This window comes from Gekko japonicus, unplaced genomic scaffold (genome assembly GCF_001447785.1).
Source record: "Gekko japonicus isolate JY-2015 unplaced genomic scaffold, Gekko_japonicus_V1.1 scaffold4114, whole genome shotgun sequence".
NCBI classification, from domain to species: domain Eukaryota; kingdom Metazoa; phylum Chordata; class Lepidosauria; order Squamata; family Gekkonidae; genus Gekko; species Gekko japonicus.
Window position 1 is genome coordinate 818 of NW_015172140.1, and position 9,752 is coordinate 10,569.

At 48.4% G+C, this 9,752-nt stretch overlaps 1 protein-coding gene across 1 annotated transcript; it reads left to right on the plus strand.

The window, feature by feature from the left end:
• Positions 1-660: 660 nt before the first annotated feature.
• Positions 661-7,502, plus strand: TMCO1 (transmembrane and coiled-coil domains 1; the record flags this gene model as incomplete). The annotated part of the gene is made up of 2 exons (XM_015421023.1): positions 661-805; positions 7,091-7,502. Coding segments are annotated over 2 exons (244 nt in total), but the record flags the coding sequence as incomplete, so codon positions are not given.
• Between the last annotated feature and the right edge of the window lie 2,250 nt (positions 7,503-9,752).

Sequence of the window (9,752 nt, forward strand, 5' to 3'; positions counted from 1 at the left end):
AAACCAGGAATAGGCCTTTAAACTTAGTGGAATCGCCAGTGTCTTGGATGGGTGCAGAAAGTTCTTGGTTTTAAATGAACGATGTAAATTGGCCGGGAGCCTTCTATGGTTCTTAAAACGCTCGTTGCTGACTCTCCTATGGCTTTGGTGGGTACATTTTCCCCCTCTTGGCATTTGCTTACTTCCTTAGGGACTCTGCTGACCTGACTTGTAGTTCAATAGATAGAGGGGGTAGCAGTATGACAATAATAATCAGCCCGGGTTAGATATATTGGCTAAGAGCCTGATGTGAGCTACTTTTGAAGCATTTAGGAACTAGAAAGAGTCCAATTTGGAAACCTTGTGATTATGCGGATGCAGAGCTGAGATCTTATGTATGAAAAAGAAAAATTCGAAACGAGTGGTAACTCCGGGGAAGTTCGTCCATTCTTTCTTCATTGACAGAAAGATGGCTGCTATGGTGTCCAAACTGTGGCATGTAACTTCAGTGCCCCGAGGAATTAGAGATCAAGAAGTGTTCTCGTGATTTCATGCTTTGGCCTAAATTGAATCCTCTCTGGGCAGTCAAAGGCTGAACCTTTTACTGCTGCCCTGGTCTGCTGAGTGCTGGGCCGTTTGTTGCACAAATAACCCAAATGTGTTTCTGTTTGCCTTTCCCAGATTTGACGGCCGTGTGGTTGCCAAGCTCCCCTTCGTACCCCTGTCCTACATCCAGGGCTTGTCCCACCGTAATCTCCTGGGTGAGGATTACACGGATTGCTCCTTTATCTTCCTCTACATTCTGTGCACCATGTCTATTCGACAAGTAAGTACTGAGTCGTGAGTGGTCAGTCCCTAAAGCCTTTGCTTCTGCTAAGTGTTGGCCATAAGCTGGCCATGTTTTCCCTAGCTTCCCCCTAGAAGCTGCAGCTACAGAGCCCCCCCCCCCCCCCCACACCACAATTTCCGAGTTACAATTCAACAATATCCTGCTTAGTTCCCAGGGCTAGTAAATGACCCCCCCCCCCCAAAAAAAAAGGCTTGCTTTAGTGGTCTGCTTGGAATGAAGTGAGATAAAAGGGTGGGAAGAACAGGGTGAAGCCTGCCTTTTGTGTGCACGGAATAGGACTCGGAAATTCCTGGACTCGGCCTGTAATCACAGGCATCCTTTCCCATAATTCCTAATGCATCTAGCATGTGTTTATCCTGTCCTCCTTGCAAGAAACACAGGGGGGCAAGTGTGATTCTCCTTCCCCCGCATTACTTTCACAATGACCCTGTGAGGTAAGACGAGAAAAGTGGTATGACATTGGAGGGAGAGGAGGCTTGTGGAGATCCCCTGCCGTGGAAGGCATGAGGACAAAGCCCGGACTGGATTTCCATGCGGAGCAAGAACAGAATGCATGTACGGGTTTCACAGAGAGATGGAGGTTGTTTTTTTAGCGTTTAAATCGAAGGTGCTTATATGTATGGGGGATATTTAATTACCTTATAAGCCCTTCTCTAAATGTGGTTTCAACCACTCGTTAATAATCTGGTGGGTGTTCTTTGCATGTGCTCCTCCAGGGCATGCTGCTGCTTAATCTCAACATATCAGAAGAGGCAAAGTTGCGCTTCTCCCGTAACACTATGAAAGAAGCCATCTTCTGCAGATCTTCACCTCTTTCTCTCTCTCCTGTCCTTTTGCTTCCTCAATTTCCCCTCCACTCTCAAGCTGCTGGGCTCTCCCTGGCATTGATGTGCAGGGACGTCCCTATTTGGATCTCTAAAAAATTTTTTTTGGGGGGGGTGCGGGTATGGCTGCTCTCATTAACTGCCATCCTCTCCTTCTCTCCCTCCCCTCCCTTTTCGTGTCTGTCCACCTCTGAGTTTCTGCTCTGTTCTCCACAGCCTCCTTTCCCACCTCCTACACTTGCCGCCACATTTCTTTATTTACGTTGTTTATAACTTGCCTTTCTCACTGAGGCTCAGGGAGGATTGCACAGTGTAAGTTAGCAAATTCAACGGGATGGGAGATCCAAGAAGCAATTCAACGGAGTTGGGATGATAGAGCCCTGAACTGGATGGCCCAGCCTAGCCTGATGTCGTCAGATCTCGGGAGCTAAGCAGGGTCAGCCCTGGCCAATATTTGGATGGGAGACCTCCAGGGAATACCAGGGTCACTGCACAGAAGCAGGCAATGGCAAACCGCCTCTGAACGCCTCTTGCCTTGAAAACCCTACACCAAAACTCAACTGTAACCTGATGGCAGTTTCCACCTCCACCAGGATTGTAGAAATCTAAAAGCGAAGCTGAAACCAGGCAGAAATTACAGTGCTGGTTCTGCTTCTCTTTTGCTTTTCACAAAGAAATGCTTAAAGGATTAGGGATCTCCAACTCAAAAAGGAGATGGCTATGAATGGGAATGCTGTGATCAGCGTATACGTCATTCTGCATTGCTTGGAACAGTTTAATGGCTTCGCATAACAGAGGTGTTGCAGAGAGGCTAGCCGTTAGATGCAAATGTGCATCCTCTGCGATATACTTCTATGCCATTCAGGATTTTGTCCCTCTTTATGGCCCTCTTTTTGAGAATCAGCCATTCCCCCAAGCAAAACAGCTGGATTATTTCTGCGAGGGTTGTGTAAACGTTGCCATGTATGTTGGCGGCCACCCTCTGGCATCAGAACCACCTCGAAGTGATTGTGCATGAGTTAGTCCAGTGGCCTGAAAATTCAGGAGAGGGGAGTAAAAGAAAGGAACCAACAAGTATGCTTCTTGCATGCGTCTGTTATGTTTGATGGCTCATAATGTGAGGCTGGTTTACGGAACCCTAAATCGAGTTTACTGCCTGCACACCAGGATCAGTACTACTTTGGTAATGCTGCCGAGATTCAGGAGATGTCATCAAGCCTGCTTTGCTGCTCTGTGTGTTCCGATGGGAAGCCTGGGTCTCAGTGCAAACTAACCCTAGGTCTGCGACCTCATTGTTCTCATCACCTGGCTCAAGAAGTTGTTGCTTGAACTCCTACCGATGAAGTTTGGGTACTGTGTGGTGTCGAGTGCTGCTTGAGCTACTTGCAGAGGGTAATCCCATGTTCAACTCAGATTATTCCGTGGGCCGTTTGTGCTGTAGCCCATCCACCTATGCAGACCTCTGAAGCCTTTCCCACCTGCGTGCCAAGGAGTTCCAAACAGATCGCCAGAGGAAGGAAGACACGCATGAACTAAACTTCTGGCACAGGGACCGGGGTGGGTCAGGAGAGGCTCTGTCACAGGATGGTTTTTTTAAAAAAAATAGTTTGTTCTTTAAATTATTAGTACAGTCATATTTTCATTTTAAAATAGTCTGGCTTTAAATAAAAACCTGACTCTAATGCAGATGTAATAAATGGTCATTCCAAATGCTGAGTGAATGTAAAGTCTGCGTTTGCCTCTTGCTTCTTTGCCCGTAGGTTGTATATTACAGTAGAAGCTTTGTTAACTCTCTCTCTCACACACACACACACACGGAATTGGGGTTGGTGGCTAACCCAGTATGTGAAAGGCCATTATCCCCAGTGCCAGTTAACCAAGATCTCACTGTACATAATTACTATATTTGTAATCCCACTTATTTATTTATTTGGGGGGGAACATACCTGAGGTGGCAAGCATTGCATTTAAATCCACCCGTGGTGGCAGGGCACCTCATGGTATCGTGCTCCTTCTACTGCTGAGGAACTAGCTTCTGACGGAGCAGTTGGGCCAGGCAGGCTGATCGAAGGGTCTCTGACACATAACTTGTGCTACTCTAGCTTTATCAGCTGGAGCTTACAAACTGGCCTGGCTTGTTCTTCCTGTTCTAAGGCAGCTCAGTGGACAGTTTGTCGTGTGAAGACATGAAGCTGCTTTATACTGAATCAGACCACTGGTCCTTCAAGGTCAGTCTCTCCAGGGTCTCAGGCAGAGGTCTTTCAGATCACCTAGTGTCTGGTCCTTTTTAATGGGAGATGCTGGGTATTGAACCCGGGACCTTGTGCATGTAAAGCAGAGGCTCTTCCACTGAGCCACAGCCACTCAGGCGGTCCCTGAAGTGACCCAGTGTTTCAGCCTCTGATGCATGGGCGTGTGAAGGCAAAGCATGGGTCAAAGTGCTGGCTTGTTGCCATGTGGCTGACTTTTCATTTGGCAGATAACTAAGTGAGAGAGGCGAACTGGAGCTGCTAATAGGGACCAAAAGTCCCTGGAGGGTGGAAACTCAGTGATGCCTGGAAACACCCCCCCCCCTTGTTCATGGGTGTGAGACTCAAATAGCCTGAGCCCAGTATACGACGAGACCATTTTTGCAGTGTTAAAACTGCAGCTTTGTTAGGTCCTAAGTGAAGGGTAGCAGGGAGATTTGGAACTAGGATGACGTGGGATGTACAGGATCCATCACTCAGCTGAGAAGTAGGCCACATGGCTTTAGAAACATCTCTGCCCAGAGAGTTTCCTCCTTTGGTAAAATAATACCTTTATTAACAGCAACACAAGTTGATACAACTGCAGAAGGCTCAGATTTAAATTTCTAGGCTTGTCTATCCCATAACCTAAGGGCAATGTAGGGCATTCAAGTATTCCCTTTCCTTTGCCCTGTAGGAGTGGGTTAGTTCTGCATCACGCTAAGACTATACACCAGTGGATGTAGTGTTGATGGCTGTCGATGCATTTATTATGGGCTTTTTTCAGATCGGAGAGATCCAGCAGTGTTCTGCATAAGACTTGTCCCAGCACTTGCTTCCGTTCAGCTGGTGGCAGGAATTTGTTGTCTTTCCGAAGCTGGAAAGCTGCTGGCAGGTTAACGGCGGATCACGTGTCTCTCTTTCCTTCAAGAAAAGGAAGAGGTCAATGAGGTGCAGTTAGCTTATGGGAAGCAATCTGTGGATGTGGCTGGGAAACAGATGCGAGGCTGTGTAATGCTCAGAAAGAGCCTGGACCAGCGAGAACACCTAGGAGGGCAAAGGTAGCAAAATAAGACTGTTGTCCTTGAGAGTGTGTTTGCAAGGAGAATGCTTCGGGAAGGGTGTTGGAAGCCATGGCCCCTGGTGACCTTTGACAAATGAGCCCTGCTGCTCTTGGCTGCTTTGGCCTTGGATGTTCTGAGGTAGAGGAAACGCTCAGGGCTTTGGCTAGAATTCCACTTGCTTCTGACCCAAGGCTGATGTGGCCTGAAATAATCTCCCCTACGGCGGAGCAACTTCCTCTGTGCCGTTTCCATCTCCCCCTCGCGCGTCAGTCCCATCTCTGAGCTCTTCCTGCCTTCCTGTTGAGGGTGTGAAGTGCTGCACGGGAGCCCTGAAGTGGCTGGGAAAGTTGACTTAACATCTGTGCTGGGTGTGAAAGATGCACATCCGCTCCCGTTTTTTATCTCTCTCTCTCTCTCTCCTTCCCCCACCCTGGGCACCAGCCTTCTTGATTAAAAACAACGGCTCTCAGGGTGATCCCCCTTCCCCCCCTTAACAGAAAGGACCAGATGATCTTGAAGAAGCTGTTGACAGCCATACCAGTCCAAATGCAAATCCCAAAAAGCCAAGCTCATGGACTGTGTTCTTGGGTGATCTTGAGCAAAGCCCCTTCTCTCGCAAATGAGCATCAGGGAGAAAGTGGCTTGCTGCCAGATGTTGCATGCATCAGCCTTCTTGATTAAAAACAACTTGGCTCTCGGGGTGATCCCCCTTCCCCCCCCTTAACAGAAGGGACCGGATGATCTTGAAGAAGCTGTTGACAGCCATACCAGTCCAAATGCAAATCCCAAAAAGCCAAGCTCATGGACTGCTCTTGGGTGATCTTGAGCAAAGCCCCTTCTCTCGCAAATGAGCATCAGGGAGAAAGTGGCTTGCTGCCCTGCTACCCACCCCTGTACATTCCTTAGCAAGCTCTTCACTTTTTCTCTGGCTTTGCTAATTATGAATGAATGAATTTTCATCTCAGGACAAGCAGGGCACTGGCACTTATGGGCTTGTGCTGCTGGCGAAAACTATTACCGGCCCAGAGTTAAGGGCAGATGCTTCGTACAAGATCATCTCTGGGAGGGGAGACGAAGCTGTGTGGATCCAGGCCTCTCTAGTACCAGGGCCAGAGTTCAGTCTCCCGGTTTTCATGGCCTTCTTCACTTTTTCTCTGACTTTGCTAATTATGAATTAATTAATTAATTAATTTTCATCTCACGACAAGCAAGGCACTGGCACTTATCGTGGGCTTGTGCTGCTGGCGAAAACTGTTACCGGCCCAGAGTTAAGGGCAGATGCTTCGTACAAGATCATCTCTGGGAGGGGAGAAGAAGCTGTGTGGATCCAGGCCTCTCTAGTACCAGGGCCAGAGTTCAGTCTCCCAGTTTTCATGGCCTCTAGGTAGGAGCAGCATGGATGTGGGCTTTTTGGCTGCATCAGCAGAGGGGACGCAAGAAAGCCATCCATAGAAATGCTCTGTTGGATCCAAGCTCCTCTTTATTAACAAATTGATCATCAATTTACCAGCTTTTTATTCTGTCCTCCTGTGGAGATCAGGAGCATGTATTGCGGGAGACAGGGGGTCTTATTTTAGTCTCATTTTTCATCCTGTGAGGCAAACAGAGAATTGTGCGTTTGTTTCTTGACATTCGGCTCTGTTCTGTGAGTTCTAGCATCCATGGGGCGATGCCTGGCACTGCTGAATGAATGTAACGCTTTGTGCATCTGATGGAAGGTGGGCTCTGCCTAAACTTACATCACAATAAACTGCTCTTTTAAGGTGGCACAAAACTCTTGGTCATTTTGGCCAGGGAAGGCTAAAATGGCCAATGCCTCCCCCTGACACTGCTGTTCCTCCAGTGGGAACTGAGTTGGGGCTTAATTCAGCTGCTGTGAAACCTCCCAATGTGGGCATATTTGGGACAATCCCTTCCTGTTGACTTCTGCATTTGCAGCGTTCATTGATCTTGCTGCATTCTGCCTCCTCCTTGCATAAATAAAGCCAATTGAATTGTTTTGATTTCCTCTCAAGCAGTTATGGGTAAGGTGGACTACACCTCTGCTTTCTAGGCAGACTTTTCGTGGCATGGTATTTTTGACATAGCCGTTGTCTAATCGCACCAAGCAGCGCGCTCACTTCTCATATGTCTGCTTCTTGACAGAACATCCAGAAGCTGCTGGGCTTGGCTCCTTCCCGAGCCGCCACCAAGCAGGCGGGGGGATTCCTCGGCCCACCGCCTCAAGCCGGGAAGTTCTCCTGAAGTCTGAGAAATAATTCCTGTCGTGTCTCGTCAGCCGAAGAGAAAAGGGAAGAGGATCCTGATGGCCTTGCACAAGGCTCAGACTGTGCAGAAGACTTTCTAAACACCACACCTGGATGGCTTCAGGTGATCGCGTGTGTTTTAAAGACTTTGGGGTGGGGGCCCTGATCCTCAGCACTTCCTGCTGGAATGTGTTTGGGAAACGTTGGCAGAGGTTCCAGCGGTGAAGTTCCCTCTTAGAAGAATCTCATTGTAATACCCTTCTCGGGGTGAAAATTAAAAAAAAAGATGCATGTCATCCGTCTTCATGATGTCGTACTGACCTGGCTCACGCTTCTGTGCGGAAATGGTACTCTGAGCAGGACTTTCATCCCACACTGGCTGGTATCGCATTGGGCTTTCCTGGGGCCGGCATCTATGTTGCATTCATGAATTCAGTACACACAACATCTGTGCAATCAGGGCCACTGCTTCCTAGTTGGGGGAGCAAGTGTCCGCAGCGACTCGTGTTAAATCCTGCAGTGCCCCCATGAGAAATCCAGTCTTTGGGATAGCTAACCTCCTTCCCCCTCTGAAGTGTCAGCAGCACTTTGCTTCTCCTTTCAAGTTTGTAAATGTGCCTCTTGAGGACAATGGCTAGATCTCCCTAAAACTGGAGAGTCCTACTAAATTTTCAATTATTCGCCACAAGGTATAGATAGGGGCTCTGGGGCAAGTGATGCTCTGTCTTCTTGGTGCTTGGGGGGGTCAACAGTGGGAGGGCTTCTAATGTCCTGTCCCCACTGGTGGACCTCCTGATGGCACCTGGTATTTCTGGCCACTGTGTGACACAGAGTGTTGGACTAGATGGGCCTTTCGCCTGATCCAACATCTTATGTTCTTATGTTCAAGTTCATTGTTTCCTGGCGCCCCCTGCAGGGTAGCAGGTGGAAAGCTGGATCTAAAAGTCAGCTGCTGCTTGAAAGCCGCTGGTGAGAGTGTGTTTTCCGACCAACTTCTTGGTGCTTTCCTGAAGCTTCTGTTGTGACTGACTTGGGCAGCTTTCCTGCTGGCTCAGCAGCCTTGTTGAGGTTCCTGCTCCTTCCTTTGCTCAGCAGCTCTCCTTCCTTTTGAGTAAATGGGGCTTTGGGGCTTTCCAATTCCCCGTGCATTAGCAGAAATGGAATCTGCAGCTGTCTGCCTCTCCTCCAGGAAGAGTTTCTGTTTTATTGTTTACAGACCCATCTTTTGACCAGAAAAGCCCCTGGAGGTGGTTTGCAGCAAATTCTCAGTAAATAGAATAAAATCAAAAGGGAAGCTGTTTCAAAAACACCCACCTAACAGCAAATCCAGATGTCAGTTTCCACTTCCACTTCGCAGTGCCATTACTCAGTATTGCACAGAATGCTTTTTGGAAGCATGGTGGTGTAGTGACTAGAGTGTTGGAGTAGGATCTGGAAGACCGAGGTTTGAACACACACACACACTGGGTGATCTTGGGTCGGTCTCATGGTTTGGTTTCAGCTTAACCTACCTCACCACGTGGTTGTGAAGATAAAATGGAGAGGAGTGGGATATAAGCAGCATTGGGCTCCCCACCAGGGAGAGAAGGTGAGATATAAATCAAGTCAAGTCCTCCAGAAAAGACAGGTCTTCATACCCATCTGCATGGCTTTTAAGGAAGTAGCTGTTCTTGGCTTCTGAAAGAGGGGCTTCTGCAGTCGGAGCAGGCAGCAGCAGAAAAAGCTCACCTCTGGACTCCCACCAGCAAAGCCTCCTTTATGGCTGGTTCCCAGAGGAAAGTCCCCTGGGCTGACGGTGACTCTCAGGTTGGTTAATTTCGGTAGAGGATTCAGAACGCACTGTCTGATTCTCCATGCTGCTCAGAGGGAGACCAGGTGGAAACGAGCACTGCTTCTGCTTGTTTACCTTGGCCCAGGTAAAGGGCAATAAGGAACAGCGGCAGCCACTGCCTGCCTTCTTATTCAGGTAAGAGGGTAAAGGCACCTGGGGGCAGTATCTTGCTAAGGGTTCCATCGGAATCTAGATCTGGCATTTACTGCACAGACGGGCAACAGGGTGGATGGGGGAGAAGGGTTCCCTAAAGTACCGTTAACTTCAGCATCAGCTTTCATTGCTCGGAGTTCATGCTGAAATAAACATTAGTCAACTCCAGTGAAACCTTAAAGACTAGCACAACTACCCCTTCAGCAATCACCAAACCTGAGAGTAGAATAAGAGTTGGATTTATATCCCGCTCTTCACTCTGAGTCTCAGAGTGGCTTACAATCACCTTCCCATCCCCACAGCAGACACCCTGTGAGCAGTGTTCCCTCTAAGCTGAGTTAGTGTGAGCCAGCCCACAGTTTTTTAGCCTTTGGCTCACACCTTTTTGTCTTCACTTAGGAAGGATGGCTCCAGAGCAAATTAATTTACGCAGTAGCCAAATTGCTCGCTCACAACTTTAGTGCCAGTAGCTCACAAAGTAGAATTTTTGCTCACAAGACTCCACAGCTTAGAGGGAGCATTGCCTGTGAGGTATGTGTGGCTGAGAGAGCTTTGAGAGAACTGTGACTGGCCCAAG